The sequence below is a fragment of the Budorcas taxicolor genome, chromosome 15 (genome assembly GCF_023091745.1).
Source record: "Budorcas taxicolor isolate Tak-1 chromosome 15, Takin1.1, whole genome shotgun sequence".
Taxonomy (NCBI): Eukaryota; Metazoa; Chordata; class Mammalia; order Artiodactyla; family Bovidae; genus Budorcas; species Budorcas taxicolor.
Window position 1 is genome coordinate 42,573,704 of NC_068924.1, and position 22,259 is coordinate 42,595,962.

The 22,259-nt window shown below is 38.5% G+C and overlaps 1 protein-coding gene across 6 annotated transcripts in view; it reads right to left on the reverse strand.

The window, feature by feature from the left end:
* ZNF143 (zinc finger protein 143) overlaps window positions 1-22,259 on the reverse strand; it is a 59,922-nt gene that overhangs the window by 27,090 nt on the left and 10,573 nt on the right. Inside the window, exons 1-8 of one of the 6 annotated variants that reach the window (XM_052652657.1) lie at window positions 17,486-17,525; window positions 15,306-15,399; window positions 14,771-14,885; window positions 14,357-14,449; window positions 13,433-13,516; window positions 12,829-12,912; window positions 11,381-11,577; window positions 10,518-10,592 (exon numbers count right to left, since the gene is read on the reverse strand). In XM_052652657.1, coding sequence (XP_052508617.1) covers window positions 10,518-10,592; window positions 11,381-11,577; window positions 12,829-12,912; window positions 13,433-13,516; window positions 14,357-14,449; window positions 14,771-14,882 — 645 coding nt within the window. In that variant the 5' untranslated portion in view covers window positions 14,883-14,885; window positions 15,306-15,399; window positions 17,486-17,525. Of the gene's footprint in view, window positions 1-10,517; window positions 10,593-11,380; window positions 11,578-12,828; window positions 12,913-13,432; window positions 13,517-14,356; window positions 14,450-14,770; window positions 14,890-15,305; window positions 15,400-16,015; window positions 16,111-17,485; window positions 17,526-22,259 lie in introns of those variants that run through there. The other 5 variants (XM_052652660.1, XM_052652659.1, XM_052652661.1 and 2 more) reach the window with 5 other exon arrangements.

The window sequence follows — 22,259 nt, forward strand, 5'->3', positions numbered from 1 at the left end:
TGGAAATATAATGTGCTAAGTCACTTCAGTCATGTCTGACTCTTTGCGACTCTATGGACTGTAGTCCACCAGGCTCCTCTGTCTATGGGATTCCTGAGGCAAGAATATTGGAATGGAGTACCATTTCCTTCTCCATTAAAATACAGTATATATATAAAATAATGCTTTTAAATATATATATATGTACATATGTTCTAAAAACAATGTAAAAGTCATTTTCAATTTCAAAAGCAATGAAAAAGAAGGGGTTAGACCATCTGAGTCACCTGTGGGAGACATCAGAATCCATATGATGCTAGTCTGTGGGGAAAAAAATGACTCAGATGGTAAAGAATCTGCCTGAAATGCAGGAGAGAGACCTGGGTTTGATCTCTGGGTCAGGAAGATCCCCTGGAGAAGAGAATGGCTACCCACTCCAGTATTCTTGCCTAGAGAATTCCATGGACAGAGGAGACCGGCAGGCTATAGTCCATGGGGTTGCAAAGAGTTGGACACGACTAAGCGACTAACACTTTCACACTATCACTTTAGAAGATCACTTCTGTGGAACTGAACACCATAAGACTTTTAAACAATTGCACTGATGTTAGAGGTCTTTTTTGGAGAAGGAAATGGCAACCCACTCCAGTATTCTTGCCTGGGAAATCCCATGGACAGAGGAGCCTGGTGGGCTACAGTCCATGGGGTTGTTAAGAGGCAAACACAAATTCGTAACTAAATTGCCACAGAGGTTTTTTTTAAAGATGATGACCTATTTTAGAAATTAAGTTACCATGAAACTTGAAGAATGACTTTCTACTTTGTGGGCATGTGGTGATGGTGCTGCCACATCCTATCTGTGCAGACTGTCGTACCTGGCTCAAAAATAACTCTGCCAAAAGCTGTTTTATATTGTAAAGATTTCAAAATAATGGAGCAAATATCATCATGACTGATGAGATACAACAGATGCTAAAAGCTGAGAGAGAAATCTGAAAATAAAAGACACAACAAAGTGAAACGATGACTCTACTGGCCTTTTTTCAAAGAGCTATAAGAATCTCTTTTGTTTCTATTAAAGAGAACTCTCGGCTCCAAAAGAGGTTCTGTCACACCCCCTATCACTTGAACATCAACATGGAGTTTTTGGTAAATAAAAATTTCATAAATATATTTTCAATTGCCTGGTGCTTTTTATTCCTATTCTTTTTTTTTCATATTTATAAACCCTGTGTCGAAGGAAATGATTATGCTTCATGGAATCTGATTCTGGTATCAGAACTGATAAAAATTAATTTTATTTATATTGCTAAATATTTAAGCTTCTAAATAATGAATGTTCCCTCTATCTTCAGGTTTCACCTAGATATTTTTAAAAATCTGCACAACACTATGATTTAATATATTTCATTTATTCACAGGATATATTTAGATTAAATATAAAGTTTTCTAGGGTAGATAATTTAAAATTTTTATTTACCATACTGTAAGGGAAGGCTGAGCACCGAAGAATTGACGCTTTTGAACTGTGGTGTTGGAGAAGACTCTTGAGAGTCCCTTGGACTGTAAGGAGATCCAACCAGTCCATTCTGAAGATCAACCCTGGGATTTCTTTGGAAGGAATGATGCTAAAGCTGAAACTCCAGTACTTTGGCCACCTCATGCGAAGAGTTGACTCATTGGAAAAGACTCTGATGCTGGGAGGGATTGGGGGCAGGAGGAGAAGGGGACGACCAAGGATGAGATGGCTGGATGGCATCACTGACTCGATGGACGTGAGTCTGAGTGAGCTCCGGGAGATGGTGATGGACAGGGAGGCCTAGCGTGCTGTGATTCATGGGGTCGCAAAGAGTCGGACACGACTGAGCGACTGAACTGAACTGAAGGGACAAAACAATTTTTAAAAATCATTCTGCTGTTTTGGAATGGAGCTGTCTAAACTTTGGGAATGGTCAGGTCCTCATCATTCTAAGTGGGAATGGTAGGTCTTCATCATTCTGAGCAATGATCTACTACAGCAATACACACTTAAATGGTGGCGGGTGGGAGGTGAGGGTGTGGAGGAGTTACAGGGTTGGGGGGTGGGAGTGTGGAGGAGCTACAAGGGTTGGGGGGGTAGAGAGAGCCCCGCATTAGAGGATAACAGTACCAGAAGGTGTGGTACAGTCTTCACAAAACGGACACGGATGGCTATACTGAGTCTGTCTTAGGCTTTTCCTTGAAACCGTTATATCAATTAAAAAACAGTGGACAGGGAAGGAGAGGGTGAGATGTATGGAAAGAGTAACATGGAAACTTACATTACCATATGTAAAATAGATAGCCAACAGGAATTTGCTGCTGTATGGCTCAGGAAACTCAAACAGGGGCTCTGTATCAACCTAGAGGGGTGGGATGGGAAGGGAGACAGGAGGGAGGCTCAAAAGGGAGGGGATATATGGATACCTATGGCTGATTCATGTTGAGGTTTGACAGAAAACAGCAAAATTCTGTAAAGTAATTATCCTTCAATAAAAAATAAATAAAAAATCAGGAAATAAAAGGAAAAACAAGCAGTGGATCTCAGTGTCATTGCTGAACTACAAGCTAGTAATTTATCTATGTTCATGTATGATGGTATATTAATAAATGTTGCAGGGCACAATTTTCTAAGTAAAGGTAGGCTTATGTTGTTAAAATATCTAGATAAAATATGGGCACACTTCCTAATGGGTGAAGCTTGAAAGTATCTTTACAAAAAAAAAAAGATATAACTCCACATCTTCTCTGCCTAGGAAATTCCATCCTTCTAAATCCATGATGCCTGTTCTCATCATTCTAAACAGAGCAGATTCTTCAAATCCTCAGCATCTCTGTAATATTTAGCTTGTATCATGGACTTGGCACTTGATGCTGCTGTCTTATTTTAAAGAATTTGTATTTCCTTTTCTTCCCTATTAGCCTAGCAGTTCCTCAATGTCAAAGTCTATATCATATATGCCGTCATACCTCACAGTGCTAGGGTAAAGGGTTTATACCACTAACTATACAAGCATAATTCAAAGGAACTAAAAATCTTTTGGGGGGTGTTAAAAAAGTTCTAGAATTAAAACTGTGGTGATCACTGTTCATCTCTGTGAATCTACTAAAACCACTGAGTTGCACATGTTAAACTGGTGAATTGTATAGTACGTGAAATATATATTAGTAAAATTAAAAGGAAATAAATGGTAATTTGAATAAGAAAATTTCTCTTATTTCCAAGAACCAGAAGAGTCTCTATGATTCCCTTAAAAAGTAACCATTATTTTAAAAATTTCACAGTGATATTTTTCTGATTATAATAGTAACACATATACATTGGGCGAATTTGGTTACCACAGCAAAGAGTAAAGAGAAAAGTTCAAGTGAGCCGTAATTCCAGCATCCCAAAAATAACTGTTAATATCTTGGTTTGTTTCTATTTAGCAGTTTATATATATATATATATATGTTATATATATATTAGTGTATAAGTTTTATTTTAGCAGAACTGGAATTAAGCTTTTCACAAATTTTAAAGGCAGAAATTAATTGAACATGGGACTCCAAATCATGAGAACAGAGTTCTTGCTGTTTCCTCCTCTTCCTTTCTAAAAGCACCAAGAAGTTTATCATCTCCCAGGTCTAAAAGATTAAGCCCAACAGCCCACACCTTCAGACCAGGTGGTGGCAGCACTTTATACTGGAAAGGCCCACACCTGAATCTTTTCTGTTATTCTCTCCTAGGACAAGTTTTATTTCTGGCATGAAACAGATTTATCAGAGGTTTGGCATTTAATTTAATTAAGCCAAAACAATGAAGTTAAGACTGAATTTAAAACCTGTTAAGAGGATTCAAAATGTTTTCCAAAAATGTACTTGTTTCTGCTCTTATCCTAACGTCCACATCTCAGGGATGGTGACATAAGGGGCAGAAGCTCCAGTTTTGGAAGAACTGCTGAGGACTTTAAGTCTCTGTCAGCATGGCAGAAGTGAGGCTGGTAACAGAATTTTTTTATTTCTAAACCAACTGAAGTCAATAGCATTGACATAATTTTATGAGAATTACTAGTAAGCACTATGTGCAACAGAACTATTTCCGCTAGTAGCTCTAATTATCCAAAACAGACCCGGCATAAAGGCATTCTTGCAAAATACAGTAGGATGAGTACCCATAGCAACACCAACTAGCAAAAGGAACCTCTTAAAAGAAAACCATTGAAATAGCAATGCAATAAAACATACAACGGGCTTCCTAGGTGGCTCAGTGGTAAAGAATCTGCCTGCCAAGCAGGAAACCTGGGTTCGATCCCGGGGTCAGGAAGATCTCCTGGAGAATGGCAACCCACTCCAGTATTTTTGTCTGGAGAATTCCATAGACAGAGAAGACTGGTCAGTTATAGTCCATGGGGTTGCAAAGAGTTAGACGTGACTCAGAGACTAAACAACATCTGGAAAAATCTCCAAACAGCCAAGAAACACATAGTCAAAAACCTTTTTTATCTCCATGTATAGAATGTTTGAATGGAATGGGAAGCCTCTCCTTTTTTACTGGAAATGTTTCCTTATTAAACCCTTTATCTCTCAATCACAACCAACATTTATCTTTTCAGTTCTCAAACTATTTTATTCTTTTTGGAACTTGCTTTATGTCTACCTGTCTCTTCTTATCCTATTCCATACTAACTTCCCTTTCCACCCACCTCTGACTCTACCATGGCAGAAGTTCTGAAATAATAAATGTCTGACAAATGACTGGTTAAGTACCTACTTCAACTATAATAAATGATATGGCCCCTGCCTTGGTAGGATTCTCAGTCTAGCTAGTTAAACTGTCCTATAAATGAAGGACAATAATAGAATATAATAATTGCTATCACGGCAGCCCACGCAAAATCCTAGAGGGATAAAATTCAAAAGTTGGGAGAACTGTAGGTTAGGGCAAGCTGTCTACAGAAAAAATCTGGAGGTTGAAAAAGAGGGGTGGGAAGAGCAGTCCAGGCAGTAGGAATAGTATCACCAAAAGTATGAAAGTGTGTCTGGAAGAAACGGAAACTTAATATAAGAACATTACATCTATATAATAGAATCAATGCCATAAAAAAGAAAGGGAAGTTTAAGCCCACATTTGGGAAGAGTTTTAGGTATCATTCTGGAGTGCAAACCTAGATAATGAAAGTAAATGATACTAAAAAATTTAAAGCAAGGGATTGACCAAGATCAGCTCTGTGTTTCAAAAGAGAAAACTGGTAATGGTGCAGAACACAGTGAAAGAAAGAAGAGGCAAGGAGGCTAACACAAGCTTGCAAAAGCCTAACCATGCAGTGATGAAACCACTCCTAATTCATCACTCCCAACCATGCAGTGATGAAACCAACCCAGGCCAACTGACTAATGGGACAGAACACAACACGTGATTCTGCGGATACGTTAAGGACAAAAATGGGCAGAATTCAAAATTTGAAAGCTAAATTAATAAACTAGGCCTAGGTATTTAAGTGGTCCTTGTAAAAAGAAAAACCACCTGGTGTGTTATCACAAGGGAAATATCTCAAGGGCCATTTAGAAGCTATTACCAGTGAATACTAATTGGCTTCTAAAACCATTTACAGACAATGACTTCATTACTGTTTTATGCTTAATGTATGTTCTGAGAATTAAGAGATAACCTTAGCTCTGTCATAAATTCACTATGTGACCTTGCGCAAGTTATGCAGGGCCTATTTGCCTATCTGTATAAAGAATATATTATGGTTGATTCATGTCGATGTATGGCAGAAACCAATATAACACTGTAAAGTAATCATCCTCCAATTAAAAATAAATAAGTTTTTAAAAGGAACATATTATGTGAAATCAGTGGTATTTTTCCTTTCTTAAACTTTAAGGAGTCAAACTCCATTGTCAGATGACATCTCACACAGCATTCACTTACACAGTGTAAAATCAGATAAATGCATTCTGGCCACTGCCAGCAGAATTTATGCAGTTGTAGAGTGATAGACATAGGACAGAGGATAACTGGTACCTTTTGCTGCCTCATTCAGTAAATTCAATTTACAATAATGGCCTAATGCACACAGCAGATACAGTTTTTATTTTTTGCTGTATATAAACTTGCATATTAGGATGTAAATATATTCCTTGGGAGAACAAAATGAAAGCAATGGGAAATATTTTTTAAAGTATGTTCTCTTTCAAAAGGAATACTAAAGTATGGCAACAGAGGGACCTTTAGGGAACCACAGGACATGTCAGCATTGCCAGGAAGATTTTAAAAAACAAAAAAAATTTTCACTGGTTTTATACAATGAATACTACAAGGTAGTGGTCCTTCAGTTTTTAAAAAAATTTATTTGAAGGACAGTTGATTTACAATGCTGTGTTAATTTCTGCTGTACAGCAAAAGTGATTCAGTTATACATATTGGGTTGGCCAAAACACTTGTTCAGTTTTTTCCACACACTGTAACTAAAAACCTGAATGAACTTTCTGGCCAACCCTATATCTATATACCTATTTTTTCCATTATGATTTATCACAGGATAATGAACATTGTTTCCCATGCTAAAGCAGGACATTGTTTATCCAGGTCCTTCACTTTTTATTTTTATGTCTCTTTATTTTTGGATTTCTAAATATAAACATGAAACCATGATTACTTTAAAAAGAAGCATACAATAGCTATCTGTAGAGTAAGATATGGTCTTCATTCAGGTTTTTTTTTTCTTTATATGTCTCTGATTAAAAAAAAAAACACTAAAAATAATGTATATATATTTTAAAATCCTGGGTTCCATCCCAGACCTACCAACAGAATCTCTGGAAGTTGGTCTTGGGTTATTTTGCAAAAGTCCCACAGCTCAAACTCATGCTGGCCTTTGATTAATAACCAGTGATATAATACAGTCCTTTAGGAATGAAAAAAAGAGCCTAAGAAAAGCAAGGTTCACTTGCTCAAGATCACATAGCTAGATAAAAGTACTGAACATACATATGTTTTGGGTTTTTTTTTGGCTGCCCTGCACAGCATATGGGATCTTAGATTCCCAACCAGGAATCACTTCTGTGCCCTTGCCCTGAAAGTGCAGAGTCTTAACCACTGGACCACCAGGGAAGTCCCCAGAAAATATATATGAAATGTGATCCACATTCAAACTGTCTATACTGAATGAGTTTTGTGATAACTATCCAACTCATGTTCTGGGAGAATCTGCCACCCTAGCCATAGACCTTGATAATCAGGGAAGATGGCATACCTAAGACCAATGAGGTATACCTTACACGGCCTGGCTTAAAAAGTCAAGCTGAGTCCACAAATTCTCCAGGGAAATCTTGACTTGCTTGTGGGTAGTAAACCTGAGAAAGCATGGCTATGGTGAAACCAAATGCACACTCAATGAAGATGCAGAGGAAGCCTGTCTGCAGAGAAAAGAAGGGAGCAGAGATGCCATGGAAGAGGGCAGAAGAAGGAAAAAGGAGGAGTGATATCAGCCTCCAGTCCTGATTCCTTTGCAGTTCTGGTTCCTGTGAAGTACAGCTGTTCCAATTCTTAGTTTCTTATAGGATACATTCTTACAACATACCTCTTTTTTTCTTGAGCTAGATTGATGGGCTTTCTGTGTTATCTAGTTATTAGAGCTTTGATTGATTAAAACCGCAAAGTCAGCGAATTTCCTGGCAGTCCAGTGGTTATGACTTGGCTCTCTCACTGCAGGGTCCCTGGGTGTAATCCCTGGTAGGGAACTAAGATTCCACAAGTTCCATGGTGTGGCTTAAAACAAACAAATAGCTGCCAGGCCAAAGGACTTTGATCTCCAATATAAATAAAACTGGTTTTTAATGAAGTCAAAACTGATGGAAACCATGAACAAGGGCCTTGGGTTCTTATAGAACATGTAAAGGCATCAACAATGTTTCATAATGCTTGCTGCTGCTAAGTTGCTTCAGTCGTGTCTGACTCCGTGCGACCCCAGAGATGGCAGCCTACCAGGCTCTTCTGTCCCTGGGATTCTCCAGGCAAGAACACCGGAGTGGGTTGCCATTTCCTTCTCCAATGCATGAGAGCGAAAAGTGAAAGTGAAGTTGCTTAGTCGTGTCCGACTTCGCGATCCCATGGACTGCAGCCCACCAAGCTCCTCCATCCATGGGATTTTCCAAGCAAGAATACTGGAGTGGGGTGCCACTGCCTTCTCTTATGTATTACCTAAAATACTAGTCAAATGAAACTCTCATTTGGTTTTCATAACCCTATGAGATGAGTAAAGCAAAGGCTATTATTCTCATATAGCTAATAAGAAATCTCAGATACAAAGAAATTAAGTCATTTGCTCACAGTCACACAGCTACTACACAGCAGGATGGAAGCTTGACTCAGACCTTTTTTTTTTTTTTTTTTTACAAATCACATGCTACTTTAATACCATACTGTTTTCTGCTTAACTAAGGGTGGTGCATCATAAGGGTAATCACAACAGTTACAGCCTCCTCAAAACACATACATCACATCCTTATAGTTCTTACAACTGAACACGTGGACATCTTTAAATAGATGAGTGTTTTCACATTGAGTTCTACTGATATTGTGAACAGAATAATTCCTTATTGAGGTGGGCTGTCCTATGCCTTGCAGGACATATACCCAGCAGATGCCTGACACCTGTAACAACCAAAACTGTCTTCAGACACTGCCAAACGTCCCCTAGGGGCAAAACCACCTTCCCTTCAATGCAGATGCTTTTAATACTCTAGGTCTTTGCTGTCCTATGAAATCTGATTTCAAGTAAGAGGTCAGCTCAGCAGCACAACAAGTATGCTTATGTTATAGGTGAAAGAGAAAGCTCTATACTATAAACATCACAATAGAAAAAAAACTAAAGCTTTAAAACAAGACTATAAAAAAAATTTATTGTGTTAGGTACAGACCTCTTTAAAGTTCAGCCAGGCAGAGGTACAACCTCTTAAGCAACTCTGGCAGAATGACTATAGGACATTTTGACCTTTTAACACCATGTACTTGGCCCTCAACCTTAACTATGGTACACAATTTTTTAGAGGATGGAGGATTCAGGAACTTCTTGTCCAGCTCTTAACAGACATATGAGTCACAAATACAAACCACATATATAATTTAAAATGTTCTAGTAGCTACATTTAAAAATGAAAAGAAATAGGTGAAATTAATTTCAGTAATTATTTATCTAGTATATCCAAAATATTATCATTTCAACATGTTGTCAATAGGAGACATTATTAAGAGATATTTTACACTCTTTTCTCATTAGAAGTCTTTGAAATCTGGTATTATTTTAGATTCACAGCACATGCCAGTTGTGACTAGCTACATTTCCCGTGGTCAGTAGCAGCAACATGCTCAAGTTATAAAGTGTGGCCCTCACAACTACTGAGCCTGTGACGTGACTACTGAAGCCCAATCACCTAGAGCCAGAGCTCCGCAACAAAAGAACCCGCCACAATGAGAAGCCTGTGCACCGCAACAGAGTAGGGCCCGCTCACCGCAACTTGTGAAAGCCCACGTGCAGCAATGAAGACCCAGAGCAAACAAAAAAAAGTAAGTAAATTTTAAAAAGTGTGGTCCTGAAGCAATACCTTTAGGAATTAAATACGATAAAAACTCTTGGAAGAATGAAAAAAACAGAACAAAAAATCCGCTATGAGAGAACAGTCAACAAAACATTAGAACTAATCGCTAAGAACAAAAAGCAGCAGCATTAAAGGAAGAACACACTACAATGATTATATAAACTCCAAGAACGCCCACTCACACAAACACCTACCCTCAAACACATTTATGTGTTTTCACATAAATTCAAAACATAACCTTGAATTTTGAATTGTTCGGTTCAGTAGGGCTTCCAAAATGCTTCTGTGACTACTCTGTACTTAAACTACAGTACTTGCGGAGGCACTGACTGCTGCTCTAGGCTATTAACTTGGTAAGGGACAGACAATGACTGGACCCAAGGTGAGCATCTGAATCAAGGGCAGCCGACCCGTGGCCATCTGCAGCCCAGGAAGGTGTCTGGTAGGAGAGGTTAGAAACAGCTTTGACCAGAAGGAACAGTGATAATTAGCTAGGCTGGACCCTCTTTCTAGAAGTTGAAAAGGGAAATATTGAAGGAATCAATTGTAAGCAAAAGAAACAAAAAGACATAACAACCAAAGTAGCAAAGTTTAATCACAGTAAGGGTGAAGGCCCAGAAAAAGGATTCACAGACTGCCATGTGTGGGGCAGACAGAAGACCACCTGGTCTCCAAAACTGCCTTGGACTCCAGAACACAGGCTTCATCTGGATTTCTGTGATATTTCTACTTCTTTAGTGCCACTTTCAACCAGATCATGAATTCTGAGACCTGAGGTAGCTGGAGAAAGCTGTTGCCAAAGGCACACTGTTTTTCCGAACTGGTAAAAATTTCTCTAAAGAGGTAGTAAGTTTCCAATTCTTGCTTTCATCCCTAAAAAGGTCCAGAAATGCTAAGAGAAAGAGATTCAAATATAAAAAAGTAGCCTTACACACCTGCATTTTTTTCTCTTGCTCATTTTCTCCGATTATTCCTGAACCTGTTACACCTTCACTTCCATCAATGGACACCTGTAAGAATAAAATAAAGTTAAAAAACTTTTAACATATTGATAACTGTTAAGGCTGGGAGATAAGTACACGGGGATTCTTGTTTATTTTTTGCGTATGTTTGAAAATTTTCATGATAAAAATTAGGGGGGACTTTTAAACTATATAAATGATATAATTTCAATGCAGGGAGAATTCACAGCCCCTCTGATGTAAAACTTAAGATGTTCCTTCACCTTTTCCAATCTCTAATGTCTACTTCATAAGCAATTCCATCTATATACCTCATTGTTTCTTTTATGGCACTCATCCTTGAATTTGTGTGTGTGTGAATTACCTGTTACCCATTTCCCTTCTATAAGCTCTTACTTCATTCCTTTATTTTTATTCAAATATTTCTTTCTACCCTTCACTTCTTTTAGGATAAATGCTGACCTTCTCTTTGATGCTGTCTCATTTTGACTTTGAGATTTCTAGTTTTTTTTTTTTTTTTTCTTTTAAAGAAAGATAAAAAAGCTGAAGCTCCAGTACTTTGGCCACCTGATATGAAGAGTCAACTTACTGGAAAAGATCCTGATGCTGGGAAAAATTGAGGGCAGGAGGAGAAGGGGGCAACAGAGGATGAAATGGTTGGATGGCATCACCCACTCAATGAACATGAGTTTGAGCAAACTCCAGGAGATGGTGAAGGACGGTGAAGCCTGATGTGCTGCAGTCCAGGGGGTTGCAGAGTTGGACATGACTTGGTGACTGAACAACAACAGAAGCAGCTCTACCTGGGATGTTCTTGACATTGTAAAATGCTATACCTTTGCTGCGTACTGTTCCAAAGCACTGATGGTGTCGGGGTCAATGGCGGCATCCCCAGTGTGCAGACCTGCCACTGTCCCATCAGCTTGAATTGCCAAGATGGTGTCAGACTGTGGGACTTGCACTGCATGGTGGATGTAAGCTGTGGTGCCATCTTCCAACTGAACTGCCTGTAATGCACTCTGGTCATAACTATCTGAGGGAGTGGAAGAGAATGGCATTAAATTAAAGGTAGTGTGATAAACAATTACATGTTTAAAGGAAGCAGGGAATGAAGTTTTATTGAGCAGCTACTATGAGCAGGGCCCATGTGCTTTATGTGCGTATTTCACTCAATCTTCACAATTATTTTCTAAGGTGGGTATACTTATCACCCTATTGTACAAATGGCAAACTGAGGCTTGAGGAAGTAAAGATACTTTCTTAAGACCCAAGAAATAAAAAACTAACAATTAACAGTCAAAAGCATTATGCAGAGAAACTAGGATCTGAACTTATGTCAGTATGACTCCATGTTTTTTTCCCTCTAAATAACTGTACCAAGATGCGCACAGCATTGTTAAATAATAAATCTAGCCAATTACAGTGAACCTGTGATCAACTTCCACTGCTAAAGAAAAAAAAGTTTACTTTTCCTCAACTTTAATAAATTTACTTACAAATTAAAATATTCAAAATTTGTAAAAGTTTTTTTCTTTGGTTTCACAACTAAACAGCCTTTTAAAACATTAACAATCATTCTATAATAAAATATTTTATAAAATAATAACAATAATATTTATTGAGCATTTACTTGGTGACAAATATTGTTCCAAGTGCTTTAGATGTTTGTATATTTTGTCTTTACAACTACCCTATGATGGGGATGTACATTATAATTTTCATTTCAGATGATGAAACTGAAGTACAAGAAGGGTAAATAATTTGCTCAAGGGCACACAGCTAAAAGACAGCAGATCCTTACTGGAACCCAGAGAGTCTGGCTGCAGAGCTGTGCTCATTGCTCCTATGCATTTCACCTCAATCCCCTGATCTCCCCTACACAAAGTTAATACTCATGAACATTTTGCCATATTTACTTCAGATAGTTTTAAAATTTTTATTTAGTTTTAAGGGCCAACCCAAGGGGCAAAGGACCTTGCTAAAGACAGTACATTTAGAAGGAAAAAGAATCCACAATTTAGCTTTCAAATGTTTTAATTTCATATTTTAAAAGCAGCCTCTATTTGAAGTTTTCCCAGGAATCAGGGTTTTGCTAGTCCGAACTGCTACTGGACAACTTAAATCATTATGAGAGTTTTATTAGACCGTGCCAAAATCTGCCATCTTATATTTGAGAGAAGAATTCTTCTTTTACATAACACCATTTCAGCAACTAAATAAAGGTCTTATTTTTCCCACACCCCACTTCTGCCTTGTTTTATTCAAATGTTCAGAGCTAATTTACCTTTGGAGGTATGGTGAATAAATGCTGTAGTTCCATCTTCTAACTGCACTGCTTGCCCATCCTCTAAACGCAAACTGTCCCCTGCTCAAAAACAATACTTACATTTAGATCCCATGTTATCCAAGTATATGCTGAAACTCAGCAGCAACAGAGTCAATAAACTGTTAAACACATCATACAAACCTACGCTTGCTTTAAGGATCCTTGAATATAAATAATTTCAGCAAAGCTGCTCTGAATAAGTGTTTAAAGGTAAAGATATTTACAATACCTGAGGAATATATACCAGGGGATAAGGAGAATTGAAAGAAGGGAAAAGAAAGAAGAAAATAAGAAGACATGTAGCATTTAGCTCAAATAATAGGAATATTCACTTAAAACTGTTGCCCATTTATCTCCAGAGTACAGTCTAGTAACTTCTATCATGTCTGAGAGAAAGTCTCAAGTTAAAATAGTCTTTAGATCCTCTCTTTGACATCTACCCATCTCTCCTTTCAGAAGGAGGATTAGAGATCAGGACCAAGTTAAAGTAATAAGAGGCAGCTGGAGGCAGAAAATACTGAAGTTTGAGAATCAGGACGGTGAGTGAGTATCAAATACTTACTAGTTTTAGGTATGGGTACATGTTGAACATAGGCAGCAGAACCATCCTCCAACTGAATGACCTGACCATCTATGAGTTTTCCATCTAGAAACAAAAGATTTAAGCCAATAAATTAGCACAAGCAAAAAATTTAAACTTCATACAATTTCAAAATGATATCAACTATAAAAACATACACTACTTAAGATCATGTTCATCTTGCTTCTTCCCTCAAATGTTCTGAGGCAATTCAATAACACATCCAGTGATCCTACAGAAAGCAGAAAAGCCTCCCTCAGCCATCCTTCCTCCCCTCCAATTTTCAATTAGTTCAAGAGGAAGAGTGGCTCATCATAGCAAGCTACATGAGTCAAACCTCCATATACCTTTCAGAACCACTTAGGAATAGGGACCCTGACAACAGCAAAGCTGAAACTGGGAAGATAGAAAGATATATCAGTGCATGCAAGGCTAGTTGTCATTCTTATCCTTGGGGGCTACAAGTCCCTTGATTATGCATACATATGCTCAGCAGGTTTCCATAAAAACAAGAAATTTGAGAACTAGGCTATTTCTTGGCCCAAAGTAAACACTGATTTAGAAACAATGTTATAAAAGCAAAACCAAATGTCTATTTCTATGCATATTTTGTAAAAACATTAAATAGTAATTTAAAGTGATAAAGGTCTTACTGATAATAGGTCAAGGACACTAACCCCCTCTCCTTTTCCTCACTACTTCTGATAGAGTATGTTCTAAATATCTCAAAAGGTTTCCTCAAATTATCAAAACAAAATTTAAGTTAAACTGAAATGACTTAAAATTACCACATACAATATACAGTGTCTTTAGGAGGGGTTAGGAAAAAGTATAATTGCTAGGTATTCCAACTCTGAGGTTATGAATTGCTAGTAATAACCAATGGGCTGTGTATGAAGCACATACCTTTAGAATTGTGCTGTATATAAGCAGTAGAACCATCAGCAAGTGTTACTGCTTGTAGGCTTACACCTTCCATGTTTTCTAAATTGTCACCATCTATTACAAAACGAAAGTTATTTTCTTTAAATAACTATCATATGTGCATGCTGTTTAAGTTTTTTAAGTAAAAATGAATCAAAAGGCAGATTGCTTAACTTAGACTCAAGTGGACTTTCTTAAAGCATTTACAAAAAAATATTTCTACACCCTACTGTACCCAGCATCCACACCAAGATAAAAATGCTCATAAAAAGGCTTAGCTTTGCGTTGCCTTTAGCTAAGGGAGGAGGAACAAAGTAATTACAGTTGTGAGTTTCCATTTTCCCTTAAGATAAATATTTCCAAACCCACACGATCCCTTCAAATGAAACTGCTCACCTGCCACAGTTACTGCCTCTGTCAGGCACAGGGTAACATGTTGAGCCTCCATTCCTCCTCCAGGAAACTCTGTCATTCCCTGAGAATCTCGATTTATCTGGGCTAACAACATTTTCTACCTTGAAGAAAAATGCAGGCATTGAGAACAAAAAACAATGTATTTATAAAATAAAACCTACAGAGAATATTTATGAACTATAAAAAACTGCTAAGGAAGTTAAGAGTGTTTTGAAATAAGCTGAAATTTCACTTAATATGCAGGGTAAGAGTATTAGCCCAAAGTCCAGAGCATGCTTTTAATAATTCATCAGAAAATTACTGAGCACACTGACAAGTCTTGCCCATCAGTTCTGTACCATGTCTAAAATTCCTGTAATTAACATTCTTTGGGTTTAACATGGCTGAATATTCCCACTTAGAATCCATGAATGTACTGAGTCCATTCTGTTGACATTCTTCAGAAATCTATCCTGAATCTGGCCACTTCTCACAAGCTTCCCCATTACCTCCCTGATTCAAGCCACTGTCATCTTACCCTGAGATGTTACTGCAACAGCACAGTAATTGGTCTTCCTGCTTCTACTGTGACCTCCTTCACAGTCTCCTATCAACACGGCAATCAGACTGCCCTTTTTGAAGGGAAAAGTTAGATCTTATCTCTCTTCTCAAAACTCTCTGATGATTTCTCATCAAAGTAAAGTCAAAAGTCCTTATGCTAGCCTGTGAGGCCAATGGTCTTGCCCCCACTTTCTACTGCTCTACTCCTCATTCATTCCATTTCAGCCACGCTGGTGCCCTTGCTTTCCCTCTAACATAGTGGATGCTCTGCTGCCTCAGGACCTTTACATTTGATGTTCCTTCTGCTTGAAACAGTCTTCCTGGTATCTTCATTATTACTCTCTCGTCTTCTTCCAGTCTTGTTCAATGGCACCTCCATGAGAGCTTCCTTATTTACCTCACTGCAAACTGCATCACAAACCCTCAATGATGATACACTCTATCCTTCTTCCTTCCTTTATACTTTCGCACAGTACTAATAAATGGACATTACATGTATTTACTTATTTTGTTTGTTTCTTATCTATTTCTCCCTCTACTAGAATGGACAGGGATTTTTATCTGCTCTCTGCTGACTAAAGTGCCTACAAAGTACCTGGCACATAGTACACAATAGGTGCCGAATAAATGGATGCATGAATGGCTCTTTAACCAATCTTCACCATAACCCCATCTCCCTTTTCCCACCTGCAGATCTCATAACTTCTGTGGGCCTTGAGTTGTCTCTAACAGAAGTTGGGATAATTTAGCTGCTTTAAGCCAGGGAACTGGATCAGAGCATCTCTTGAGGACCTTTTCAGATCTAAAGATCTAATTTCAGCTGTCAATATTTAAAAGGGAAATATACAGATATTAGTAATATTTTACAATTATATTTATGTTTAGGACTAGAAGATTTTCATTTTTCTAAACACTATAAACTGTACCTTCTTTGGATTAAACCCAAAGACTATGGTTTAGACTCACAGAAAGCCAGTCAAGGGCTGACTTCTCAGGGATTCCTGAAGTATTTATAATCTATATCTGTTTATAAAGCAGATGGAAACTTCAATTACTTCCTTGCTACTTCTAAGGACTAACAGAGAAGCCTTAAAGTAATAATGGTACTCTGCTCCCTGAGTTTAAGACTGGGACAGGCTCATTTTCAGAACAAGTACTGTCACTATATAACAGAAATAAGACAAGGAAATAGAAGGGAAAGCACCTATAAAAAAGTAGTAAGTACTGCATGATTTTTACAGTATACATCTAGAAAGAGAATTTTGAAAAAGGCAGATTACAAGTTAATTTGGGTCATAATATCAAAAAATGTCCATTTGAACATAACTCAAGCAGTTGTCCTTTTCAATTATTTATAAATCTCCAAATAACTACATCAACAGGTAACTGATAAAGTTCTTTCTTGTCTGAAGGCTGGTCAAGTGTTAAATTTCTTTAGGAAGGCTTCAGCACCTATAGTTTCTATCCTAATTGAAAAAAATCTACATTAATTCAGAGATGAAGAGTCAGCTGATTCCTGGACACAAATTGCTGGCAAATACACTTGGTGGTAAAGGATTCAAAAGAGATCAAATGTGCACTACAACTGCCAGAGGTAATAAGTGATATCAGGTCACAGCCCATCTTATTCTCAAAAAGACTCCATGATACAACTAATGCCCTTCGTTAGAAAATGATCAAGTGGGGGAAAATATGATAGTGAATAAATGAAATAAGCTAGAGTTAAAACACTCTACAGTTACTCAACACCATATTCACATTCATGTCGTGATTGTGCATCAACATTTTCAGATAGTGTGTAAATAGGCATGTAAGAAGGGCTTCCCAGGTGGCTCGGTGGTAAAGAATCCACTTACTAATGCAGGAGACGTGGGCTTGATCCCTAGGCTGGCAAGATTCCCTGGGGAAGAAAATGGCAACCCACTCCAGTATTCTTGCCCAGGAAATCCCATGGACAGAGGAGCCTGGCAGGGCTGCAAAGAGTTGGGCACAACTGAGCACACACACACAAGCATGTGAGATACACACGATATCTTCAGAAAGAGCCACCTTGTGAAAGGTAGCCAATTTCCTGTGCTTTAATAATGAAACATGGACCAAAATCAGACACAGGGAGGCTGTGATGGGGCACAAGAGGAATCTCAAAGGAAGACATACGTAAAGTAATAAGTTCCTGCCTTTCTGGAAGATGATGATGAATATTGCTGTAAGAAAAGAGAAAAAAAAAAGAACACATTTATGAAGTACAGCAAATGTTATATCCAGAATAAAGAATTTCTACAGCTCAACATCAAAAAACAATAACCCAAATAAATACTGGACAAAGGACTTAATAGAAATTTCTTCAAAGAAGATAAATAAATGGCCAACAAAGATGAAAATATGTTCAGTATCACTAATCGTCGAGGAAACGCAAATCAAAACCATGATTAGATATCACCTCACGCCTATAAGAATGTCCACTACCAAAACACAAGGTAAGTTTGGCAAGGACATGAAGAAATTAGAACCTCTGTGCACTATTGGTGCAGAGAAGGCAATGGCACCCCACTCCATCACTTTTGCCTGGAAAATCCCATGGATGGAGAAGCCTGGTGGGCTACAGTCCATGGGGTTGCACAGAGTCGGACATGACTGAAGCGACTTAGCAGCAGCAGCAGCAGCACTTTGGTGGGAATGCAGAATGGTGCACACGTGAATGCTCAGTCATGCACGCTTATCACAGTACACTTTAATTACCTGTTTTTCTCCAGAGTAGAAGCAGTGTATTTACAGCATGAGCACATGTGCTCAGGCTCTTTAGTTGTGTCTGACTCTTTGAGACCCTATGGATTGTAGCCTGCCAGGCACCTTTGTCCATGGGATTCTCCAGACAAGAATGCTGGGGTAGACTGCCATTTCCTACTCCAGGGGATCTTCCTGACCCAGGAATCAAACCCAAGTTTCTGGCATCTCCTGCAAGGGCAGGCAGATTCTTTACTACTAGCAGCTGCTATTAAAAACAGTATGGAGGAAATTCCCTAGCAGTCCAGTGGTTAGGACACTTTGCTTTCACTGCCAAAGGCACAGGTTCAATCCCTGGTCAGGGAACTAAGATTGCCACTCCTTAAAAAAAAATAATAATAATGAAATAAGATAAAAACAACAACAACAAACAAACAAAAAAGACTGTTACTCCACAAGCTGAGTGGCATGGCCAAACAAATTAAACCAAAATAAATCAGTATGGAGATTCCTCAAAAAGTTACAAATAGAATTTTACCATATGATCGAGCAATCCCACTTCTGGGCATATATCCAAAGGGATTAAAAACAGACTCTCAGGAACTTCTCTGGTGGTGCAGCTGTTAAGAATCTGTCTGCCAATGCATGGGACAAGGGTTTGATCTCTGGTCTGGGAAGATCCCATATGTGGTGGAGCAACTAAGCCGGTGCTCCACAACTACTGAGCCTGTGCTCTAGAGCCTGGGAGCCCCAACTGCTGAGCCCACGTGCCCCAACTGCTGAAGCCCAAGCACCCTAGAGCCATGCTCCACAACAAGAGAAGCCACCACAATGCGGAGCCACACAACGCAACTAGAGAGTAGCCCCCACTCATTGCAACTCGAGAAGAGCCCTCATAACAACGAAGACCCAGTACAACCAAAAATAAAACAATAATCATGCTTCCCACATTAAAGAAAATTAGTACTTAAATACTAGCTGACTTCATCCCCTAAAAAAAAATCAGTTTCCTCAGTGGTTTGAGTCTACATCAGATCAATATTTTAAAATGTGAAGCCCTTAGATATCTCAAATTTGGTGTAAAATTGTGAGATACAATTATCGTGAATTATTATGAAAATATAAATCTTAATGGTTCAGGTATAAGAGTAAGGACTTCAACTACAAGTAATCTTTATCGTAGTAAGAAATGATATAAAAAGAAATCTAGATTAACAAATCCTAAAGACTTTTTGCATGAAGCTACAGAAACCAGACTCATGTGAAAAGACCCTGATGCTGGGAAAGATTGAAGGCAGGAGGAGAGGGGACGACAGAGGATGAGATGGTTGGATGGCATCACCGACTCAACAGACATGAATTTGCGTAAACTCTGGGAGTTGGCCATGGACCAGGGAGGCCTAGTGTGCTGCAGACCATGGGTTCACGAACAGTCAGACACGACTGAGCGACTGAACTAACAAAAACCAGACCTTCAGAAATTGTCAAACTCCAGTTCTAACCTCAGGCTGGTTCCACCTACATACTTTCTATTACCTGGTCTCAACTACAAATTTTCCTTATAAATTTACTAATATACAAAGTGCTTCTTCATTTAAGCATGGTCGTTTGTGCTGCATTTAATGACATCTCCTACCCTGGAATGAGGAATTTCTTAGTATAGCAACATAAAAATAGTAGGCTATTCTGTAACTTTGTAGTTTGCTGATTTAGTTACACTGCTTTGATTAAACTTTGTGGAAAACTGTCTTTAAATCTCTTCAGTTTTATTTAAATATTAATACAGCCAGGGAGTCAGCATGTTCCATGAATGCAATGTAAAGAACATGCTAATAGATGAGGTAGTTCTCATAGGCTGTACAGACTGCTAAAGGGTAAAATGGAGGGACAGAGTTTATAATACCAATTTTAAAGAATTAGGATATTCTAGTGCGTGGGTAAAATGTTGAAACGTGAAGGCTTTACCACGTTCCAGAAACATTCAGAAATGAAAGATTTACACAGACTGGCAGGAAGTTGAGATGAGGCCTGGAGAGGTAAAATAAACTATGTGTGAGAAAAAGCTGTGAGAACAGAGACACGAATTTAGAAATGGACACCTAGGTCTAGTCATCAGAAACATCAATGTTGGCAATGGTCTGTCTGTTCTTAACTGAACCACTGATGTGAAAAAGAACCTAAAAAAAAATCTCTCTCCAACCTCAACAATGCGGTACTAACAGCAGAGCTTGATAAGGGCATTCCTGCATAGTTCAATTTACTAAGCATGCCCTGGCCTGCCTGCACTGAGTCTAGGGAGTTTGAGGAGTGTAAGTAGCAGGAGAGAGGTTCTGATAAATATTCAAACTCCACTTCTGACTGTGATCCTGCATTGTACTTTATTTCCCTCAAGATAAACACTGTTTGTGTTAGTATTTTATTATCCAAATTGCTCATCTTGTCATGTAAGGGAAGCAAAACATTGTGAGACAATTATGAAAATTACAGAGCACTCCTGACATACAACTGCAACAAAATAGATCCTCTGTACAAACAGTACATGGACTAGGTAGTAAAAACATACATCTCTAGTCAGAAATAACTTTGTATCGGTCTCATATTTACAAAGCATTTTTCAGATCGAAAAACTTATTTGATGGAATAGTCCTGAAGGGACATGAAAGTTCTTGGGCTCTTCCAGCCTCTTCTGAACCCCCAAACCTGTCCCAAAAACTTACATTTCTTTGTTTCCTCATGGCAACTATTTAAATATTTTCCATTTGTCTCAAACCTCCATCCCCTCTTCTGCTATGCCCCCACTCTTCTCCTTCAGGATTTCAATTAATCAGTTCTCAATTTCACAGAAAATAAGTCATCAAAGGAATTATTTGCCAATAAACCTCACTTCACTGCATTTCTGCATGTTTCTTCCTTCTCTCCTACCATATTACTTTCCTATAAGGTAAGACCAATTCTTCAACCTGTACTCTCCATTTCATTTGTCTTTCCTCCACAGGGATTTCATGGACCTCTTCTGTAAACAATTTCCCTCTCTCCCCCAGTTTCTTCCCAACAATAACTTAAAAAACACAAAAACAAAACAAAACAAAACAACTCACCTCTGCCTCAGCTACTTGTTATCTCTTTCCTATCACAGCTAGATTTCCTTAACAGTTGTTACTAACAATGCCTCCTGATTTCCCATTGCCATCCATCTGATTTCGGTCCCTAAGAACGGAAACTCTCTGGTTGGTCACTGATCTGCGTTTTAATATGAAGTTCAATGGCCATTCCTAGGCATGAATGAGAAATGAAAATATTCATCCATCCACAAAGAGATTTATACAAGAATGTCCATAGCAGCTTTATTCATAATAGTTCCAAGCTAGAATGAACTCAAATAAAAGAAAGGATTAAAAACAAAGTTGTGATAAATTCATACAATAGATTATTACCTAGCAATAAAGAGAAACAAACTATCAGTTTAGTTCAGTCACTCAGTCCTGTCAGACTCTTTGCGACCCCATGAATCGCAGCATACCAGGTCTCCCTGTCCATCACCAACTCCTGGAGTTTACCCAAACTCATGTCCATCGAGTCAGTGATGCCTTCCAGCCATCTCATCCTCTGTCGTCCCCTTCTTCTCCTGCCCCCAATCCCTCCCAGCATGAGGGTCTTTTCCAATGAGTCAACTCTTCGCATGAGGTGGCCAAAGTATTGGAGTTTCAGCTTCAGCATCAGTCCTTCCAATGAACACCCAGGACTGATCTCCTTTAGGATGGACTGGTTGGATCTCCTCGCAGTCCAAGGGACTCTCAAGAGTCTTCTGTAACACCACAGTTCAAAAGCATCAATTCTTTGGAGCTCAGCTTTCTTCATAGTCCAACTCTCACATCCATACATGACCACAGGAAAAACCATAGCCTTGACTAGACGGACCTTTGTTGGCAAAGTAATGTCTCTGCTTTTGAATATGCTATCTAGTTTGATCATAACTTTCCTTCCAAGGAGTAAGCGTCTTTTAATTTCATGGCTGCAGTCACCATCTGCAGTGACCTTGGAGCCCCCAAAAATAAAGTCTGACACTGTTTCCACTGTTTCTCCATCTATTTCCCATGAAGTGATGGGACCAGATGCCATGATCTTCGTTTTCTGAATGTTGAGCTTTAAGCCAACTTTTTCACTCTCCTCTTTCACTTTCATCAAGAGTCTTTTTAGCTCCTCTTCA